This window comes from Sciurus carolinensis, unplaced genomic scaffold, assembly GCF_902686445.1.
Source record: "Sciurus carolinensis unplaced genomic scaffold, mSciCar1.2, whole genome shotgun sequence".
Classification (NCBI taxonomy): Eukaryota; Metazoa; Chordata; class Mammalia; order Rodentia; family Sciuridae; genus Sciurus; species Sciurus carolinensis.
In genome coordinates this window covers 920,552-938,514 of record NW_025920121.1, presented here as the reverse complement: position 1 = coordinate 938,514, position 17,963 = coordinate 920,552, and the positions used below count along the sequence as shown (strand labels likewise).

At 35.9% G+C, this 17,963-nt stretch overlaps 1 protein-coding gene across 15 annotated transcripts in view; it reads right to left on the bottom strand.

The window, feature by feature from the left end:
• Positions 1-17,715, bottom strand: part of LOC124973777 (A disintegrin and metalloproteinase with thrombospondin motifs 20-like) — a 33,029-nt gene extending 15,314 nt beyond the window's left edge. For 11 of the 15 annotated variants that reach the window (XR_007106699.1, XR_007106702.1, XR_007106705.1 and 8 more), the window contains exons 1-5: positions 17,654-17,715; positions 11,711-11,810; positions 9,234-9,314; positions 6,009-6,104; positions 3,305-3,471 (exon numbers count right to left, since the gene is read on the bottom strand). Coding sequence is in view for 6 of the 15 variants with exons in the window: in XM_047537520.1 (XP_047393476.1) it covers positions 3,305-3,471; positions 6,009-6,104; positions 9,234-9,240 (270 nt within the window). In the remaining 9 variants the exon portion in view is untranslated. Of the gene's footprint in view, positions 1-3,022; positions 3,153-3,304; positions 3,472-5,995; positions 6,105-6,487; positions 6,559-9,233; positions 9,315-11,710; positions 11,811-17,653 lie in introns of those variants that run through there. The other 4 variants (XR_007106701.1, XR_007106707.1, XR_007106700.1 and 1 more) reach the window with 4 other exon arrangements.
• Positions 17,716-17,963: the final 248 nt, after the last annotated feature.

Sequence of the window (17,963 nt, the reverse complement as noted above, 5' to 3'; positions counted from 1 at the left end):
ACAGGTGGACAGCATAGCTCTAAGAAAGGAGAACTTAAAGGAATGGGACATAATGCAGGGAAGCGATAGCACAGCAGACTGAAATGGGGTGATGAAGTGAGTCTCCATAATGAAAGAAGAGATTCCAGCCTGACTTGCCACCTGCTGTGACCCAAAGATGACGTCTGTTGTTTCCCCCCACCATGACTGTCAGAAGATGAGGGAATTCCTCTCTTGGGTGACCATTTAACCAAGAAAAGGATCAACTGACAAGGACATTTGGTTCTTCGCCCCACTGACAAACAAAAGGGCCGCTCAACAATCCAGCTACCCTAGAACAAAGCCTCTGGTTGACTCGTCTGTCCCACCCAGAACTTCCCATCAGTATCTTAGTCTTTCCTGAATATGATCAATCAACAAGTGATCATTGGAAATTCTGGAAAGCTACTAACAAAAGAGGACAAAAGAAATAAAAACAAAATAGGACTAAGATGAAACTAGTTATCAGAGCAGATGAAAACTCAAGACTACACTTACACTCAGAGGCCTGAAAGAAGATATTGTACCCATGAAATAAAAGCAAGACATTATGAGAAGAAACATAAAAACAGTGAAATGGAGAGAATAAATGAGAAATTAAGTGCTCAGTTTAAGAGGTTGAATACTCAAACAATAAAACTTCAGAAACATAAGAGAAAAACGAGTGAGAGGAAATTATCAAAAACATTAATGGGGTTGGGGATATGGCTCAGATGGTAGAGTACTTGCCTCGCAAGCACAAGGCCCTGCGTTCAATACCCAGAACTGCAAAAAAATAAATAAATAAATAAATAAAACAATAAAAAAATTAATGAATGCAACTAAATTTCTCAAGACAAAGAATCAGTGTTTCCAAGTTGAAATGACAACCTAATTTCTTAGGAAAATAAAGAAAAAATAAAATGAAATGAAACATCAGCATCAAGGAATTAGCATGAAGAGATCCACAAAATTTCCAGAATAGAAAATGCCACACACAAGCACAGGAAATTGAAAAATAAGCTGAGGAAACAGTCATAAACAAGACTTTCCAAATTCTAAAGGAAAATCACATATTTTAGAATTTGTATGAAAGTATTTGGCAAGAATGAGAATGGAATGAAACAACTTTCGGGGATAGAAACCTCTAAAGTTACCTTTCCTTCTCAGTAAATTACCGAGGAGCATGTCCACCTAATGAGGGAAGGAAACCAGAAAGAGGAACTTATAAAACAGAAAACAAGGAATCCAGCCTAAGAGAAAGCTGAAGGGAATTGTCAGGATAATAAATGAGGAATATCTGGAGGTGATGGTCACGTAACAAGCCTAAAAAGCAACACAAACAAATCAGTTCAAGAGAAATGAGGGTCATGGACAAAGATGAAAAAATGAAAGAAAGTTAAAGCTATCAAATAGGCTTGCAATACTAAGAAAATGTGTAGTACTGACAAAAATCTTGAGGACTGATAACTTTCAATATGCAGAAAAACAAACAAGAAAACAAAACTGAGGAAATGCATCTTGAGAGAAACCAAAAGCTACAAAAAAGGAATATACTCACAGCATACTGTGTGGGAAAAGAATTAAAAGTTCTTTTCTCTTGCACATGATTCTTTAAGGGGACTCTCCTGGTCTGGACGCCCCTACCACTTCTCACTATATATTTCACAAACTCTAAGAATCATATTATTATGTATTTGGTGTGTACGCTGCACTTAAGAATTGTGCCTTCATTCATCTGTTGCTTGGCTTTGTCCCCCTAGGTCCCCATGCTCCCCAAATTCCAATACTCTTCAATAAAGTACACCCAGGGCCTTTCCACCAAGTTAGTTCTTCCTTCTGCATTACCAAAGCCACTGTTTCTACTTTAGCATTTATTCCAGCTGACCTGGTAGTCACCCACTACCACACCCTTCTTGGTGACACTGCCCAAGCAGTTTCAGGAATGCCTGTTCCCATTCAATTACTCTGTGCATCACTGTCCCAAAGCAACAGGACCACAGGTGGGCCTCTTCCTGAATGAAGCAGCACAGTTCCTGTGGAACCTGGTCACATCAGTTAACTAGACTGTTCCTCACATTCTTATCATCTGTGGCCACTGCCTCTGGTCACCTGCTTCCTCCTATAGGATCATCTCCATGCTACTCTAGGCTTCCTTTCCTCTGACCACTGTTTTCCCCTATTCTTAAGCTTTCTCTCTATTCTCAAAGAAAATGACTTCTCCATTCCATACATCTTCTCTATACCTCAGCTTCAGTCTACTCACACTTTCTTTCTCTAATCATCTCTGAAACACACAATGATAAGGTATTGCATTTACCATTTTATTACTATTATACTACTATTTAACATTATGATTTCTACTCATGCTTCTGTTGCATCCACTAGACTTTAAAACCTGAATGCATAACTGGGGTCTCATTAATGACCTAAAACAAAGCAACCCCTCAATAAATGTCCTTCATTGAACATGTATTGCACAACTAAGCATCCATAATTATGCACTACACAAAGACTCTAGTCTTCCCATTTGCTGTCCCAACTATAAATTTCTCTTCCATTTCTTCTCTGTTCCTTTCAGTCATTCAAGCCACCAGTACACAACCAGGGAAGGGAAATGAAAGAATGACACAATGTTTGAAATCTCAACACAAAAAGAGGGAGACAGGTTGCTAAGAAAAAGTGTGTGGAGAAGAGTGGATGAGAAGGTAGGTATTTCACTAGGAAGAGGGATGTAACTAAGTTAGAGAAAATGTCTGCAATTGCAAAAACAAATAAGGAAGAGAGAGAAAGAGAATGAGAATAAGAATGTGAAAATGTACCAGGAACAGTTGAAAAGGGTAGTTTTAAGTGGGGGCTGTTAAGTAAGAAACACAAAGAGAGGGAAAAGTAAGGAGAAAATAAAACTATACTTTTGTCTGTGTGTCATATGGAAAGGAGGAGGATTCCATAGCAGCCCGACTCAAAGGGACTGAATGACAACAGCATGTAGTTAAACCACCATCTCTTTTTAAAAACGGGGTACCTTGACACATTTTGGTACAGTCTTGTCATGGTCCATGTGCTCCCATGTGAACAGGTCACTTGTATCCTCCACAGGGACATGGAAGGAATATCGTACATCAGGGTTGTATAAATTACCCATACATAGCCACCTCAATAAAGATACAAAGGAACATACAATCAATTTATAAAACATACATGCTTCAGACATAATTTCTATGTTTAATAATGAATGCTAAGTACTTAACCACTGTAGTTCACTAACATGATTAAAGCAAAGTCTTACTGACCACCAAAGAGTTACCTGTAAAACAAGTTCTTCTTCCAATCGATCAGTACTGTTAATTCTTTCAATTGAGTTGTTTGATACACTGTATTCAAAAAGAGCTCCTTGTATGTTTATTTCTTCTTTTAACATACTCACAACAAAACCTCCATTTAAAAGAAAATTCCCTTGGGCATCAGATAGGGCTATAAAAGAACAAATGTACTGCTCACCAAACCATAAAGTCAACAGTACAGAAAAAGCTTTTTAAACTGTTTAAATTCCTGTATTGAATTTAAAGAATAAAATTTTAAATTGGTATTAAGAATAATAATAAAGAAATAAACCTTTGCTACAGTGTGGTATCAATTCTATAAGTAGGGGAACTTCAGCACATCAACCAAAGATATTAAAATAAATTTACCCTACACTTTTCTATCTGAAAGGGGTACAGAGTCTCAGGAGCAACCTACACAAAGTGGCCAGGCAGAAAGAAATCATGCCTCTACTAGACACATCAGCTAAACCAATCTTGGTCATCAACAGAAGGAAACAAAGAGTAGACTGTGGCAAGACTCCATTTATACTTGTCTTGAAAAAAATATATACAAAGCTTAAAAACTAGGGTCAGTATTCTAAAAGGATATGCAATGACTACACCGCTCTCTATGCACCTGTCTCGATCTTTTTGTAGAGGCACTCTCTCCCTGTTGAAAAGTATGTGAATATCAGCTTTTCAGAATAATACTCCTATCTCCTTCTCTATTCATGCCTTTTCTTGTTCTCTCATTCCCATTGATAGATAATAAGATAAGTCTATCAAATACATGCATGCAAAAGAACAGTATAGTATATATTTTTAATTTGTTGCTTTTTAAATATAAAATTGCATGGTGTCCACAATAGTGTGGTAGTAAAAAGACAAAAGAATTTAGTATTCAAACAGTGGGTTAAGTTCAAATTGTCTCAATTAGTTGCTTTGTGATGTTAGACAAACTTCTAGCTCAGTTTCCTACATTGCATAATAAGTCAATACAAATTTCTGCCTTATCAGGCCCTTCATCAGGATCAAGTTTGGAAAATGTTTACAAAGTGTGTAAAGGGTAAAATCTATGCTATTTATTTTTAATTTTCATGAGACTATATAATATTTAAAACTTTACAATAATAAAACTATAATAATCAAGTGCTTCTCTTCTTGTTTTACTAGTATTATACTTCTCAGTGAAACAATAACCTTTTGGGGAAAAATGTGTTTGACATGCAGGGAACTGCACCAAAAGCACAAAGTTGACATACTTCATAATAAATGCTAAACTTCATAATAAATGCAATACCCCTCTGAAAAAGCAATCTTGAAGGAATCATTGCAAAATCATTTACATGTTTCTGTGTATATGTGAACTAGTTAAACTGCCTTTATATATATTATACTGAGTTCAGTGAAGAACAAGTAACATTCTAAATTTATTCTCTGAAACAGAAATGCCTCTGTGTAGGAATCTACACTTGATCAAATGTAGACAGGCCTATTTAAAGAACCATCTATTACATTAACTCTAAGGGAAACAGGATTTGTGAAAAAAATTCTACATTTTTTGTTACTTTTAGTTACAAAATTTCATAAACATTTTAAAAATCCCTTCTAGTGAATTTCTTTGTTTGGCTCACTTCAAATTAAACTTTAACATTTACACTTGTAGTTCTCTTAGAAATGATGATACTTTATAGATGAACATTTCTAATTTTTTAACCTTGGGCAGAACCTGTGGTCCATTCCCAGGAAGATACAGATATGTACACTTGGACCCTTAGAGAGACCTACTGGATTATTTATCTACATATACTGTAGAATTTTTCTATGTCTATGCACACAGGTTAATATTTTTTTAGCAGAAGAAAAAGAATTACAAATAAACATAAAAGGATAATATATCAAAATATTTAAATTTTATTTTCTGGGAAAATTAATCATTGCATTTATTAAGATGAAATTCAGAAAACACAGAATTAATCACTTTAAATGAACACTTCAATTTAATGTGCAACCACCACCTTAATCTAGTTCTAAAACTTTTCTATCACCCCAAAAACATTCCCTGTATCCATTATGTGGTTGATCCCTTTACATCTGACTTTGGTAATGACAAATATAATTCCTGAAATAAGCTATTCATAACAGATTCACATTCCTTGTTATAAGATTAATTATCTGGGCCAATATTTCATATTTTATTAATGTGAAGTAGATAATTCCTCAATATCAGCTGAACATCACCACCTATTCCAGCATGGTAAACTGTTGGTAAGTCAACTTTTAAGATGTTTCTCAAATGCACAAGTTTTGTAAAATATTCTTTTCATGTCGTGTCTAAGCAAAATTATCTAAATTTTAAAGCTAATTTCCAAATATAAATGCCAAAAAGTTGCATAATTTTTATTAGTTAAAGGGAGGAGAACTGTATTCTAAATGCACAGGTATTTAAGTGAACACACATCTAAAATATCCTTATGAAGAAAAAAAAATTTCAGAATTTCATTCAGTATTTCTTTTGAAAAGGATATATTTTGTGTAGCTTAAAAAGAACATATGTACAGAGTCAGAGGACCTAAGCTCAGTAGGAACTGAAACTGTGTTTGCTTCATGGATTCTTGTTACCTTCCAGGAATTCACACCAACCTCAGACCTCCATGAAATCGCACACAAACCACATGTTGGCTGCTGCTTACCAAAAATGTTTACCGAGGTGATTGTCATCTTCTGGTTTTCCAGAATAGCTGTGCAGAAGAATTTCAATGTTTGTTGCTCCTGTGGGAATCTTTACAACAACACTGTAACCTGCAATATAAAGTTATATATGTTCAATTTCACAAGAGCAGGTGTCCTAGAGGATATTACTGCTAAATGAATGGTACAGTCAGTTCTAATTTCATTTTACCTTTAAAAAATGAAACTGGTTATTCCTTTTGAACCAATACCTTAATAAGTTACTAAGAACTGGAAAAATGCAGCTGTAAGCTAGAAGCACATAGAGTTTCAAATTCTTAAAATATAACTCTTCCTAATTTTTTATTTTTAAAGTTCTGTTTTTTCTTCCTTTTATTATCGTCATTATTATTTTCAGTAGTAAGGATTGAACACAGGGACTCTCTACACTAAATTACATCCTCAGCCCTTTTTATTCTTTATTTTGAGACAGGTTCTAAGTTGCTGAGACTGACCTGAAATCTTCTTGCCTCAATCTCCCGTCACTGGAATTACAAGTATGTACCTTCACATCCAGCATACAATTCTTAACATAGAATAGAATGAAATTAGTATGTTAGCACCTTAAGTACTTAATTAGCATATTCAAGTTTGACTAATGCATTTAGATTTTCTATTGGGAAAAACAGGAACTTTCAAGTGCTATTCACAAATCCAGGGGATATCAATACAATTAGTCTTTGCATGTGATAAAGTGAACAGATAGTAAGCAGTAAATTCCATTGTTGAGAAAAAATAATACTAATAAAGAAAACCTCAAGCTATTTCATAAGCTTTTAGTTTGTAGTATAACCTGAAATCCCTATACTTATTTACCCCCAACAATCTGGAATCCTTTTATCTACCCTCCTTCGATTTTACATTGCTCTTAAAAGTCTATTAATAAACTAGCTATACGAAAAATTAAAAGTTTACTGAAATTAAATAAAAGTAATACCTCTATTTTATGAGATCAAATTCAATAAAAAAGGGAAAATACTATATTAAATATACATTAAACAAGAAACAGAAACACAGAAACATTCTGTTCCTGACACAGAAACATTCATATTACATAGTTATCCAAATACTCTCGGGGAAGTATATAATTGATTATGTTCTAGTTATGTTAATCTAAGTTTTTCTTGTTCTTTCTTATTAGGATTTTCCCCTACTTAAAAAACAAGTGAGAGAAACTGTAATACTTCTCATGCACTAAATTTTAAAACACTGGATACACTTAAGAAGTTTTATAAAAGCTTAAATTTGTGATCCTGATATACTTGCAGTGCCTTTTTCTATCTCTTTAAGGCATCCCATTTTAAATATAATGTGATAAATGGTAGGAAGAGTCTGCATACAGTATATATACATATTAGTTGTAGGTTATCAGCCTTAAAGAATAATTTCAACTCACATTCTCTTCACTATAAAATATTCCTGTTCACTACTTTCACTCTATCTGCTAGAGTTTTTCAAGAAAGCTAGCCTGATACATTGCAAAGGCAACAAGATAAAGGTGACCACCAGGGAGCAGAAATGTGGCCAATGCCATTTAAGGTACTGAAAATGACTTCAACACTTTTCTCCATTTACAAATCAATTAATTCACATTACAGTTTTTGCAAGGTTAACTATTTAATCCTAATTTGAAATGTTTTTCTCCTCCAAAAATATACTTTTCAACAGACTGTGATAAGTATGAGTCATTGATTATAGAAGGAGATCAAATGTGTGTGGCTTTCATGAAATAATGAATAAAAACAACTAGAAAAATAGTATGTCAAATCATCTAATAAGTACCACCAGCATGGAAGAGTATGAAGTGTTCTACACTTACTTTATAGGTAAAAATATAATCTTTGAGTTTTAAGTTATACCTCTTTAACTGAGGTAACTCATAATAACCTAACACATGTTCAAACACATATGAACACAATAGGATGCTGAAAAACATAGCTGTAAATAACACACTTGTACTGTGCAAGGAAAGTCTTAATGGTCTGTTTTTATTTCACAAAAAAGAAAAAAAATGTCCAGAAAATTTTAGACTGGAAAATATCTGAGATATTCTCACAGCCATTTTGAGTAAAAATGAAATCAAGACCAAATATCAATTCTTAATATCTGTAATTCAGATACTGCTTGAGAAATCAAATATGATGATACTTATGATTCACTATTTAAGTTAATGATTTTATTCTTTGCCTTCAATCAAAATTTTCAATATTAATAACAAACACAACAGCTAGACCAAGTCAGACAAAAAAAAAAAAGAGTGGTTCAAATGATAATAATTTAAAGCAAGTTTCCTGAAAAAGTATCATAAGTATATACATTTTAGATTACAGGAACATTCAATTGCTAGGAATCTATTTACACATCTTGTTCAAATAACACTGAATTTACTCTTATTCTCAAAATGCACCTATTATGTTTTTAATAATTAGATTTGTCTTGGGAGAGTGAATTCATTAATTTAAAAGTACATTTGGCATAAGATGTAATTTTTATATTTAGGAAGTATTTCCTTCATAATCATTTTGAACTGAGGGATAGAGCACACAAAATGATAGCGAAGTGTTACTATTATACCTTCATCATGTACTCTACTATTACATTAAATAAAAGGGAAAACTAGAAGCAAATACACAGCTGAACATAATGGGCACTGCTGAAGACACCTGCCATTATCCTGCATGAAGAGTTATCTCTACCACACACTCCATGTTTGTCTCTCTTGACCTTGGAGTTAAACACATGATCACAGCCAGACTGCTTCAAAACACAATTAGTACAATTAATATACTCCTTGAATATACATAAGAAATGAGAGATAGAGGGCTAGAGAGAGAATTTTAACAAAGGTGTTAGTTAAATGTCACCACAGCAGGGCACAATCAAAGTAGCAAAAGCAGTTTCTACCATTTTAGGGAGCTCACACCGTCTTTATCTTGATCCTGAATAGCATAAGCAAAACAAAATCAGCGAACAGTGCTTTATGATTCATTATTAAATGATAGAAAATGGTCTAGTAACAAATCTAAACACACTCTAATAGATAATATGATATAAAAATAAATTTACTGGGAGTCACAAGAATGTACCAGGAAGCCACAAAAGGAATATTGGGTTAGAGAAAGAGAAGAAAACTATTGTAATTAAGTCACAGTGTGTGTGTATATACATATGTATATATATATAAACTTCTAGTTTACTTACCCGACATAGGCCTTGAAAACAGATTTCACTGGTTTCAGCAACCCTGTCCTTCAATTGGTAGAAGTTAGTAGTTCTGGCAACCTGAAAACAGAGTTTACAAAGATCTTTTATGGCAACTGTAAAAATTTAAAAAAGAGTCAGTTTGGGGTGTAAAATAATAAAGCCATGTGTTCTTAGGTCTCAAAAAAATTTACATCAAATATATTATAATTACTTGCTCCCACTGTACATTGGAAGCCACCTCCCATTAGGGGAAAGACCATTGATGTTGAAATGTTTCCCATCAAAGTCAGAGCACTGCTTCTCTGGAAAGTCTTTTGGACATGAATCAGTGTTACATGACTGGAATTTCATCCTGCAGCCCACAGAGTACTTTTCTCCACTTCTTGGCCTAGTCACATTCATTACATTTTAATGTACAACAGTACAATATTATTTCTGTCATTTACTTCTATAACTGTTCCATTCTTTTCCAGGATCAGGAAAACCACTGATGTTCCAATAATATAATTTTTAAAAAAGAAATATATAAAGGGAATTTTTAAGCAATTTTCTGGCTAATAAACTATAAAAACATCCACCTCCATGTTGACACTGAAGCCTGGAAGGCAGAAATGTATCTTATTTTTGACAAGATCAACTAACAAAGAACTAATGATGGACTTTTGTTGTAAAACATCAAACTGAAATTTGCTCACTTTCTGGGAAAAAAAAGACATGTAATGAGCCAAGACAATAAAAGAGGAAGACAGTATGTTAAAAAGGAAGTATACATGCATCTCCATTGTGTATATACTTCTTGCCACTCAGTTTGAGGATTTTCATAGTATCGCTAACACATAACCTTCGGATCACACTTCCCAGCACAAAGAGTTATTAATGACTAGCCCCTGTGCCACACCTTCCTGCCCTTTGGAGAATAAAAAAAGAAGAAAAGAGAAGGTGGGGGATTCTGGGGTGTATAAAAGAGCAAGACACACCCACTTCCATGGGCATCCAGCTCTGGGCCCCACTTCTTTCCAGAGAAGTATGCTATCTCTGTCTCTTTCTTAATTAAAACTTGCTCTCTATGCTTGCTTGCCTCAGTGTTTCTCAGGTATTTAATCTTCAACACCAGGGGACAAGGGCCCAATCCTGATCTCTAAGACTGGTATCATATGTATATAGGAAATATTTGTGGCTATCATGGCCTCTTATTCTCTGGTCTAAGTCAAGCCCTGCATTTACAGAGTAGAGAGGGCATTTACCATTGTGAGTAGAAGAAACAGAAAAGGACTGGAAAAAAAGAATAATTTACAGAAAAGTAAGAATAGTTGCCTAAGTGACTTTGTACTCATAAAGAGTGCTCATGGAAGTTTCTATTTATGAAGATTCCTAAAACCAATTGCCTCAAACAGGAGTATCCAGAACACATATTAATAATTTATGTGGTTGGGCTGGGGTTGTAGCTCAGTGGCAGAGCACTTGTCTGGCACAAGTGAGGCAATGGGTTCAATCCTTAATATACTGCATAAAAATAAACAAATCAAAGGCATGCTGTCCATTTGTAACTACAAAAAATCTTTTTAAAAAATTTATGTGGTAAAAATTATTAAACGATATATAAATTAAACCAACAAATAAAGAGTATGAGCTTTAAAAATATTAAAGCAAGTCTTGCCAGGATCGGTGATGCAATACCTACAATCCCAGTGACATGGAAGGCTGAGACAGGAGGACAGCCAGTTTGAAACTAGCTTCAGCAATTTAGTAAGGCTTTCAACAACTCAGTGGGACTCTGTCTTAAAATAAAAATTTTAAAAAGGACTGAGGATATGGTTCAGGGGTAAAGCCCCCAGGGTTCAAGCCCCAGTACCAAAAAGGAAAAAAATCAAACCTGGAAAATTATACTACTACTAAGGATAAAATTAAGTGATAAATATCCCCCAACTTGGGATATTTTGTCCTCTATCAATCAGCATCATATCTGACAGACACAATGAGGGAAAATTGTGTGGAAAATTCTGAATGATATGAAAAATATGAGAGATTGAAATATTATCTGAATCTTTATAAAAATAGACAAGATCATGGGGCTGTGGGTGTAGCTCAGTAGGTAGAGCACTCACCTAGCATGTACAAGGCCCAGGGCCCAGGCTCAGGACCACAAATTAGCAAAACAAGCTAATAACTTATTGTCTATGTTTCATTATATCTCACAGATATGACAATAGGCCAAGAAACAAGTGCATCATCCTAAGGAAAAAAATAAAATTTTATAGCCTAGAGTTACCCTCCCAAATTGAACATTAAGGCAAATAGGCGGAATTCCTCCCTCTCTACTAATTTATGGAAAAGTAAGAATAGTTGCCTAAATGACTTTCACTACATTTATAAGTAAACTTGAGTGAAGTATACGGAGAGTAGGTATGTATTTGATAAATACAACAGAATGTTAAAAACTAGTAACACAACAAAATAATTAGGTATCTACTTACAAGGTGTTCCTTTGCTGGCTTCTTCCATAGTTACCCTGACATAGGGCTTACTAAAGTCAACTTCAATTTCATCAGAAAAAGGAGCTGGCTGCTGTAAAGCCTTAAGAGGAGAATTAAGAAAAAGAAAGTTAAATTCAGTGGTACACAATGAAATACTAAAAAATGCCAGCTTTAAAGAACATTGGGTTCAGTCACAATGGCACATGTCTCCATTCCAATGACTCAGGACGCCTAAGACAGGAGGATCACAAGATCCAAGCCAGCCTAGGTATCTTAAAATAAAAAATAAAAAGGATACAAAGGGCTGGGGATGTAGCTTAATGGTAAAGTACTTCGGGTTCAATCCCTAGTACTGAAAAACAATTCAGTTATTCAATATGCTGTAACAAAAACTCCTCCTAAACTTTATAACATGAAGAAGGGTCAGGGTATGGTATTTCAAAGTGACAAGTGAAAATTGGAACCTTTGTTACAAAGTGAGCAAATCATGGCATGAAAAATAAACACCTTGTTGGTGATTTCAGGGTAAAACTGAGTGATCCAATTGGAAATCTAAACACAATCCCACTATCTGGATCTAAAATGATGGCTCCTGCTCCTCTGCAGAAAGACAGAACAGGCAACCCTGTACCATGTGACAAAACTGCCAAGGTTCCTGAATGTGTTTTCATACTACTTCAACCAGACACCTGGGAAGGCAAACAGCTCCTGGAGGCTATATTTAGGATAATTATTCACTGTAGGATGCTTTATACTTTAATTTTGTTTTAATGTTCATAACAGCCTGTAAGGCAAGTAATACTACAGCAGAATTCTCAATTTAAAGATGAGGGAAACAAAGTTCAGAAGTTTGTATGAATTGTATGCAGTTATTCAGAGGCAAAGCTGAATTAAGAATGCAAGTATAGCTGGGCATGGTGGCGCATGCCTGTAACCCCAGTGGCTCAGGACGCTGAAGCAGGATGACTGGAGGTTTGAAGCCAGCCACAGCAACTCAGCAAGGCTGTAAGCAGCCTACTGAGACCCTATCTCAAAATAAAAAGGGCTAGGGATGTGGCTCAGTGGTTAAGCACCTCAGTATGCTCGTTTCTCTGTACATTACTTTGAGAGTTCTTGCCAAACTTATTCTTAAGATTTTATTCCATTTGATGCTATAGTGAATGGAATTACTTATTTTATTTTTAGACTGTTTCTTGCTAATATACAGAAGTATAGCTGATTTGTACCTAATTGTGTAATTGTAATTGATTTGTCTATTTCTGTGTCCTGTGATGCTACTAACCTCAATTATTTGTTTGTTTCCCCCGCTCCAAGTCTGGTCTATTTCCAAAGGTGAAAAAGTCAATTATTAGTTTTAGGATAGATTACTTAGGATTTTCTATGAGATCATGTTGTCTGTAAATATAGTTTTACTTACTCCTTTCCAATCTGAATGCTTTCTTTCTTTCATTTTTTTCTTTTTGCAGTTCTGGGGATAAAACACAGGGCCTCACACATGCTAGACAAATGCCGTAGAGTCACATTTCCAGCCCTGTTTTCTTTCTTTTTATTAGTTTCCATTGCAGTTAGAATTAGTACAACATTGAGTAGAAGTGGAAATGGTAAATATTCTTGCCTCATTCCAAGAATGGGGTGGGAAGCATGCAATATTTCAATATTAAGTATGATATTGTTATAGGTGCTTTTATAGATGTTCTTTAGAATGAGGAACCACCCTTTTTTGTGCAGTTCCCTGAGAGTTTTTATAATGAATGAGTGCTAGATTTTGTCAATTATCTTCTCTTCACCTATTGTAGAAATCATAATTTGGATTTTCCTCTATTTATTAATTATGGTATACTATATTGATTGATTTCAGAATAGTAAACCAAGCTTGCATTTCTGAGCTAAATCCCTGTTAGTCATGTTGAAAAAACTTTCTATATGTTCCTGGATTTAATTTGGTAATATCATTAAGAATTCTTGCACATAAGTTTGTGAGAAATTTTTAACTGTAGTCTTATTAGGATGCTTTTCTCTGGTCTTGATATCTGATTTCACACAATGAGCTGAAAATTGTTCTGTTTTCTTCTATGTTTTGAAAGTATTTGTATAGGATTGGTATTATTTCTTCATTAAATGTTGGACAGAATTCACAAATTAAGCCATCTGGGCCTGGAATTATCTTCAGGGGAAGATGTATTTGGTTTTGCTTTTGCAGTTCTGGGGCCTGAATCTGGAGTATCTAGCTCTACCACTGAACTATGCCCCTCAGTCCATGGTAGGCAACTTTTAACAACTAATTCAATGTTCTTACTTGATATAGGCCTAGTAAAATTTTATATTTTATCTTGCCCCATTTTGGTAATTTGTCTCTTTATAGCTATTCATCAAAATTATCAAATATTTTAGCATGTAGTTGTTCATAATATTCCCTTATGATCCTTTTAATTCTATAGGACTATAGTGATATATACTTAGAATTTTAAATTCTAAACAGATAATATCATGATTAGACTAAATTCAAAGGCTGGAAAGACATTAGTGAAAACAGTTTATCCTCTAGAAAGAAGTTAGTACACAAAAAATGATCAATATAACTTGTTTCTAAAAGTATATGCTTATTCACAAAATAATACATAATTTATGATTACTTCTGTAAGACAATTAAAATAGGGAAAATTTGCTGGGCAGCTCACACCTGTAATAGCAACTTGGGAGGCTGGGGCAGGAAGATCAGAAGTTCAAATCCAGCCTCAGCAGAATAGCAAGGCACTTAGCAACTCAGTGAGACTCTGTCTCTAAATAAAATATTTTAAAAGGACTTGGGATGTGGCTCAGTGGTTCAGCACTCCTGGTTTCAATTCCCAGTACCAAAAAAAAAAAAAAAAAGAAAGAAAAAAAATGAATCTTTGGCGGTGAACAAACAAATGTGGCAGAAAAGGGTACTGCCCAGTAGGAGGCATAAGAAGTCTTTTGGGAGGATATAGATTAGTGGTTACTTGGGATGAGGTTAAAAGAAAGGGTGCATGATGCTAATATCTATGGGGGTTCTCTGTGGCATGATAAAGGTGTTCTAAAATGGATTACGATGATGTTTACAAAACCTCATGTATATACCTAATTATATACATTTTAAGTGCATACATGAATTATAATGGTATATGAATTTCAATAAGGCATATATTATATGTGAAAAAACAGAAAAAATATGCTTATAAACGATAGTGCAGGTGGATAAAAGATCAGCCCTACTGTGTCTCTGAAAGTTAATATCAATGGTGTATATGAACAGGTTTTTAATATTCTGAAATTTTTGTGGGCTGATTATTAAACTACAGATAGCTTGAAAACAGGCACAAAAATCAGTAAATGAGTCAGGCATGTTGGATCATGCCTGTAATGCCAGCAGCTGAGGCAGGAGGATTGCAAGTTCAAAGCCAACCTCAGCAACTTAGTGAGGTCCTAAGCAACTCTGCAAGACCCTTTCTCAAAATAAAAAATAAAAAGGGCTGGGGATGTAGCTCAGTGGTAAAGCATCCCTGAGTTCAATCCCCAGTATCAAAAAAAAAAAAAAAAGACAATAAAGAAAGACAGAAAGAAAGAAAGAGAGAACACATGTTGTCAATTAAGAAAGAGGTAAGGTAAGTTTACAAAAACCGGATATCTGAAATAAGGAAGGTAAGACTATGATACCATCATTAGAAAGAGAGTTTTTTGGTTTTTTTTTTGAAAAATGGAGTTGATTCCTGGATAACAAATTCATTTTGAGACTGAGACAATACTTAATCATCAGAGAAATGTCCAAAAGACATTTATTAAAAGACTATTAAATAATTTCCTTAACAACTCAGTGCCCTTTAAATGAGCTTGTTTTGTTATTACAATATTAAGAAATAAAATGTTATTTATAAAAAGCATCAATTAATATTTTGTAGACTAAATATTTAATTATATTACCTTTCCTTGGTATTTACACAAAAGCAGTATAACGAATTACAAAGAGACCTTTGCAAATACCCTATATAAATGTCATTACTCAAAGCATACTTACCAATTCAACTCAATTACATTGCTTATTTGGGGGGGAAGCTGGGGATTGTGTCTGGAGATGCTTAACTACTGAGCTACATCCCCAAGTACCTTTTATTATATTTTATTTTGAGACAGGGTCTCACTAGTTGCTGAGGTTGGCCTTGAACTTGCAATTTTCCTTCCTCAGCCTCCCAAGTTGCTCAATTACATCACTCCTATGTAATGTTTTCTATTTCTGTTTCATTAAGTCAAATGTTAAAACAATGTCTCCTCCTTTATTAATAATCAGTGTATTATAACCCCAAACTAATTCAGACCAAACCAAAATACAATATCATGCATATCATAGAACAATGATAATCTGTCTGCTTGAACATAATAAAATCCTTAAAAATTACCTCAGTGATTATACAGTACAGATTTATAATGCAAGGAGAACGTTAGAAGAAAGAATATAAACTACTAAAAATTGTTAGATGATAATATGAATATAAGTCCATATTCCTACTTGAATGTCCTACTGCCACTTAATAGTCAACACACATGTAACTAAACTCATCACTTTGCATTCCCATTACAAGTTCCCCTGTTTCTATTAATGTGAATGAAGCCTCCCAATGCCCATGATTCACACTCAAACCTGTACACCATTGTGGACTTTTTCTACCCTCCCCTCACTCTTAGGTTCTAGTTGCCATATTTTGCCATTTCTCCTTCAAAATGTTCCTTGAATTGCTCCTCTTACAATGATCTTTCCTTTAAACTCATTCAGTTTTTTTCTCAGAATCAAGAATGTAAAATTAAACACAAAGTGCCTCCCAAATGGTTCAGGCTTTATTAATTTTCTCACCCTTAATAAAATGAGATAAATTGATTCTCATCAGAAGATACCCATAAGATAAAGTCTGAGTCCTACTCCTCATAAATTCACCATTAAACATAGTCACTACCACAGTCACCACCACCAAACTGGAAATTCCCTAAGGACTGAGAACATATTGGACAATCTGTTCTAAGAGCTCAATAAATGTTCGTGGGAAATTAAATAAAAAAGGGTTGGGATAAAGAAAGGAAAAAGTAGGACGAAGTTAGAAACCAGAAAGAACAGGAAGGAGATGCAAGAACGGAATACACAAAACAAGATGATAAAAGAGTTTATCGGGTCAGAATTCAAGGTAGGGAAAATACTAACGTGCTGTACAATAGAAGCCGTTCAAAAACAGATTACCTTCGAGTTCCCTAATATCAAGTATGTTTACTGTGCTATCTATATATAGACTTAAATTGACCTGTATTTGACCAGATGGAGAAAAAAAAATATTTTCCGCTCCTCCAATAGCACATAACCATTCATTTTTAAAATTAAGGCATAAAATGGTTTTGAAAATGGTCCCCTTCCTCCTAACACCATTCGACCAAAACTGGCCAAAGAACCGTAGGATCTTTGAGCAACCGTGCAGCCTCCCCCAAACACGGGCATTTCTTGGAATCATACACAGACGTTGTCATATTTATGAACAGTGAGTCACACTGCTGCTCAACGTGTTTCCTTCTCCCCAGGAATGAGGTGATCACCTTCCATACCTAGTAAATGCAGGGCTGTGGCTAACGCCCCAGGGGGACCCAGGGGTTGCTTGGCCAATTGGAGTGCTAATTCTTCCCCTCCAGTAACCACCAGACCCAGGGGCTTCGCTGGGAAGCAGCCGGGAGCCCTGGCCCAGCGGAGCCTCCGAAGCTCCTCTGAGTGCTGCGCGCGGCTGGCAGGCGCTCAGGGAACAGGGCGGCCGGGCGCCACCCCAGGAGCAGGGCCCTTGGAGGCTAGTCCCTGGGGTCGCCGCCCGCCCTGCCGGCGGTCGGACCTGGGCGCTGCTACCCGCGCCGTTTCCTGTGGACAACAGGTGTCGGCCCTCCGCCCGTCCCAGCCCTCACCGGCACAGGCCGTCCAGGAACACGCGGGGGTCCAGGTGGCAGGCAATGGTGGCGCTGAGCAGGTCCTGTAGGTCCACCTCCTCTTTCTCGCAGCAGATGAAGCTCCAGTCGCCGCCGCCCTGGAGAAGGGCGAGAAGGGCTCGAAGGGCCGCAGCGTCACCCGGGGCCGCCCCCGCACCTCGGCCGCTTCCGCCTGGGCTCCGAGCCCGCCGGCCACGCATCCTCCATCCGCGCGCTCGCGCCGGCGCCCCTGTGCTCCCAGCGGGCTGCGCCGGGCTCGCGCACCCCAGGCTACCGCTCCCTCTCCTCG